The sequence below is a fragment of the Sphaeroforma arctica genome, assembly GCF_001186125.1.
Source record: "Sphaeroforma arctica JP610 unplaced genomic scaffold supercont1.1252, whole genome shotgun sequence".
In the NCBI taxonomy this organism is placed as follows: Eukaryota; class Ichthyosporea; order Ichthyophonida; genus Sphaeroforma; species Sphaeroforma arctica.
In genome coordinates this window covers 6,287-11,140 of record NW_014039306.1, presented here as the reverse complement: position 1 = coordinate 11,140, position 4,854 = coordinate 6,287, and the positions used below count along the sequence as shown (strand labels likewise).

General features: G+C 44.8%; 2 protein-coding genes across 2 annotated transcripts; both read left to right on the top strand.

The window, feature by feature from the left end:
- Positions 1–2,131: 2,131 nt before the first annotated feature.
- Positions 2,132–3,117, top strand: SARC_10447 (hypothetical protein; the record flags this gene model as incomplete). The annotated part of the gene is made up of 1 exon (XM_014295513.1): positions 2,132–3,117. A coding segment is annotated over one exon (450 nt), but the record flags the coding sequence as incomplete, so codon positions are not given.
- A 561-nt stretch (positions 3,118–3,678) lies between these two features.
- Positions 3,679–4,386, top strand: SARC_10446 (hypothetical protein). Its single transcript, XM_014295512.1, has one exon. The coding sequence runs from the start codon at positions 3,982–3,984 to the stop codon at positions 4,285–4,287; it is 306 nt and encodes a 101-aa protein (XP_014150987.1). The 5' UTR covers positions 3,679–3,981; the 3' UTR covers positions 4,288–4,386.
- Positions 4,387–4,854: the final 468 nt, after the last annotated feature.

Genomic DNA, 4,854 nt, shown 5'->3' with positions numbered 1-4,854 from the left:
GTATAGTAGAAACGAGCACTATAAGTGTGTATATACAGAATATATATATATATATATATATATATATATATATTGAGAAATAGGTGTAGTTCCACAATTAGTTGGTCGAGCAGTGAGTGTATACATGTTTCATTCCGGGCGAACACATGGTAGGTAGCGTATTGCCTGTGTGCATGGTGATGTCTATTCTCTGAGTGTGCCTGTGTGATATCCTCTGAAGGTGCTGTCCAACACATCTTCGAAGTTCGGACGTCAAATGTTCGGGACCTCTGCAGCCAACCACACAGCCGTTGGGGCTTGATAACGACTGCACATCTACCGGGAAATGACGGAGTCATTCGGTGGTATACCCGAAATCTAAAAAGAGCACATCGTACCCGATGTCTAAAAATAGAACATCAGAGAGACGGTGCGGTACAGGTCATGGCCTGTAGATAAGACAGCTAAAGCAATCCGCAGTTAAAAACCAAAACCCAATGGCAATGCAACACGCACGAACAGTCCATCGCAATGCATCCACTCATGCGGAATCAATCGCATCCCTCAACTGACGCAGAAACATTGTCAAGATCGGAACGCAGTCCAAATCAACGCATGTCGGCCCTGCCCTGAAGTCCTCGAGTGCACCCCAATCTCTGAATTGGGACCGCCTGCACTACCTATACCTGATCATTTTGATCCAGTTTGCGATGCTTACTGGGCTGCTGTGGACCTTTTCCTCACAGGTGAGTTGGTGGTATTGACAGACCTGTGTGTGTCTCCTCATGTACTGGTGAGTGTGTATGTATGTATGCTCTCGTTCATTTGCTATTACTTCTCTATTCCACATAGTCTATCGTCCTCTCCTGTTATAATAGTTGCTGTATCCTTAAATGGTATTCTAGAACAGTTTGATGTACTGATTTTATTACTATAATAGCATATACACGTGTAGATGTATGTGCTACGGTGGCATGTAGTGTGGGGAGTGATGGTTGGGAGTGTATAGGTGGTTCATTTGCAGTTGTATGTGTTCTTGTGTGCATATACACGTGTAGATGTATGTGCTAAGGTGGCATGTAGTGTGGGGAGTGATGGTTGGGAGTGTATAGGTGGTTCATTTGCAGTTGTGTTTGTTCATGTGTTCATATACACGTGTTGATGTATGTGCCAAGGTGGCATGTAGTGTGGGGAGTGATGGTTGGGAGTGTATAGGTGGTTCATTTGCAGTTGTATTTGTTCATGTGTGTACATATAACCGCTGGCGCCACTGGTGTGACTATCGGTGTGCACTCTGACACATTATTAGCCAAAAATGTATTACATACCTGTATGAATGTGCATGTCTGGAGTATAATTATGTCATATGACTTCATCACAAGTGTATGTGTGCCTTTTTTTATGTCTATATATATATATATATACGTATACGCCATATGCACAAACGTGCTGGTATTCACATACAGAGTATATCTAGACAATGTGTGCCTTTGTATGTTGGGGTGAAGTCAGCAATGATGGCGTTGCAAGTGTAGCCCCATATCACATAGGACCATGGAGAGCACGATCATACGCGTGATTAAGCAAACGTATACGTCTTAAGCTTGTACATTTGCGTTTTATTTACGAATTTCCGTTTATCTGAAGCGCATGCTTTATCCTCTATTGTATTTGTCTGTGGTGTTTGTGTGTGCGTATGCGTTTGTGTGTGCTTGTGCATGTATGTGTGTCTGTCTGCTTGTGTATGTCTGCGTACATGCAGACATACACATATATATTTGCCCCTTATATTTGCCCCTTTCCAAGTATGCCTACATACCTTCTATCTCTCCTTCAACTGCCAAGGTGGTTCCCCACGCACACCAAGTCCTGTCATTGGAATCGATACCTTTCTTCTCGAACTCCACCAAAGTTCTGTCCATTATTTTTTTTGTAAATTCTATCGCACTTGTTGCAGACATACATGAGGAATCGTCCCAAAACAATCCTCCTTGCGTTGGATATGTTCCAAATCATGGGGCCAGCTCTCCCGTCTCGGTTCTAAATACTGCATTCATATACTCACGCGTGTACGTTTCCATACAGATTTGTACATGTGTAGGTATGTTTTCACCCAAACTTCACCTCATTCTCAACTCTGTACCTCTGACAGCAAACAACCATATCCAATTTGATCGAAAGGCACGAGGCAAAACACGCAGCACGCAACCCCGCGCTTTCCAGCGATATCAGCGCCGGTCTAAAAATAGCACTGGCGGACGAACACATCCACGACTACCACGATGTGACTATTAACAAACACAGCCACAGCGACACCAGCGACAACAGTGCATATGCCACAACACCCCCACACCACACTGAACGCAGTGATGGTAGGGTACAAATGGAAGCAGACGAAGCAGCTGAACTCAGGGATAGTATAGTACGAGTGGAAGCAGATGAATTAGGTGACATCACAGGACAAAGCACAGTAGAGTGGAAGACCGGGGACGGGATGGGTAGGGATAAGCCTTCGGAGCTCTGCGATGGGTCGGGGTGTGACAAAGTCGCTGAGCTTCCCTCGGACGAAATCAGGTTAACGGACAGGCAGGAATTGAGATGAGGTCGGCAACTCTGGTAGTGAAATATATTACGATACGGGTGCAACCCGCCGATTGTTGCGACTGGCCGGGGTGTGATGAAGGTACAGTGATTTGCCTTCCGATGTGCTCGTATTAGCCCAGTGACAGGGCTTCAGATGAATAGGAGAGATCGCGATACAAAGAGAGGGTAGTACAATACACAATACGACATACTTGTCAGTGTGAGAAATACAACCTGACTAGAAGAGAGGGTAGTACAGTAATACGACACACTTGTCAGTGTGAGAGATACAACATGACTAGAAGCTTCAGATGAATAGGAGAGAGCGCGATACAACCTGACTATAAGAGAGGGTAGTACAAAAATACGACACACTTGTCAGTGTGAGAGATATATGATGACTAGAAGAGAGGGTAGTACAACAATGCGACATACTTGTCAGTAGGAGAGGTACAACATGACTAGAAGAGAGGGTAGTACAACAATACGACACACTTTTCAGTGGGAGAGGTACAACATGACTAGAAGAGCGGGTAGTACAACAATACGACACACTTGTCAGTGTGAGAGATACAACATGACTAGAAGAGAGGGTAGTACAACACACTTGTCAGTGAGAGAGGTACAACATGACTAGAAGAGCGGGTAGTACAACAATACGACACACTTGTCAGTGTGAGAGATACAACATGACTAGAAGAGAGGGTAGTACAACAATACGACACATTTGTCAGTGCGAGAGATACAAAATGACTAGAAGAGAGGGTAGTACAACAAAACGACACACTTGACAATGCGAGAGATACATGACTAGAAGCGAAGGTGATACTACAACATGCAGTAGAGATTCTGATCCATTGGATTCTGTAGATATTCTGATCCATTAGATTCAGTAGAGATTGTGTTGGCATGGTAACGAGAATAAGAAACCCACATGCACTGCAACAAAGAAGGATACCTCACTGATCCCGAAGTAAGCGATGGGTCTCGCTATACGATTAATGAACGCTATACGATTAGTGAACGCTATACGATTAATGAACGCAATGTGATGAGTGAACGCTATACGATTAGTGAACGCTATACGATTAGTAAACGTTATACGATTAGTGAACGCTATACGATTAGTATACGCTGTACGATAAGTGAACGCTATACGATAAACGTTACACGATTAGTCAAGTGGGGAAATTGTGAAGACTCGCCTGCGATAGAACGTTACGGTGTTGGGCAGTCGCGTGTTGCACCGCACAACACCTTCGCAGTGACGATAGACTACCTTCGCAGCGACGATGGACTGGTGAGAGGGCTCTGTCGAGGTGCGAGGTACATTCTCGGGAATGGAGAAGGCATACACACACCTTCACACACCTTCACACACCACACCTTCACACACCACACAGCTTCACACACCTTCGTATGAGCTCACATATCCGCTATGCAAAGTACTGTAGGAGAATAGGAGAAGAGGATGGCCATCCTCGGACAGGAGGTCCTAAAGCCCTAAAGTCCGAATCTGAAAGTGCAGGCCACACAGTGCATTTGGCTATTGGAGCTACACATCAAACAAGAGCCTTAGACTATAAACAGCCCAAGACGACTGAAGATGCACTAAGAAGTCAAGCACCTGCACTGCACCCGCTTGTGTCTTCGAGTGAAGCAGAACGCACAGCATGCGCCAGTCTCGCTGAGCATACTACTAAAACCCTAAACCCTACGACCTAGGTGTGTGTAAACGAAGACATAGGTGTATGTACAATGGTAGGACCAAGCAACCGGTTCATCTATCCCAAAGGTAGAGCATTGAATGGACATAGCACTGAGCCACGAGGCCATGAGATGTGCACGTGGTATCTATATATAGATATACTTTCCCTAGGAATATATATATATATATACATATAGACATGTAAATAAAATATTTATATAGTTATATCTAAGACGTGGGGTGTCAGGCTCACACAGTCACGTGGGAATACGACAGAGCGGACACTTCAGATCAAGGCACACACAAACTGCACACAAGTTTAACGAGATATGGGAGGGTCATCAAACAGACACCCAGAAAGAAAGGCTGGATCCAGCCAGGTGCGTATGTATGCAATACACAATGGGCCATGGAATACACCACGTCATGAGGTATACACGTGGTCATTAAATAAACACATGGAAACACACGTGGGCTGGAGCCACACACGTCTAACTGTGGCAGTACTCGGTTATGTACTCTTCACCGGGCGGTCATTGGATAGAAACTTACAGTGATACACAGACACCTGGGTGAAACATGTG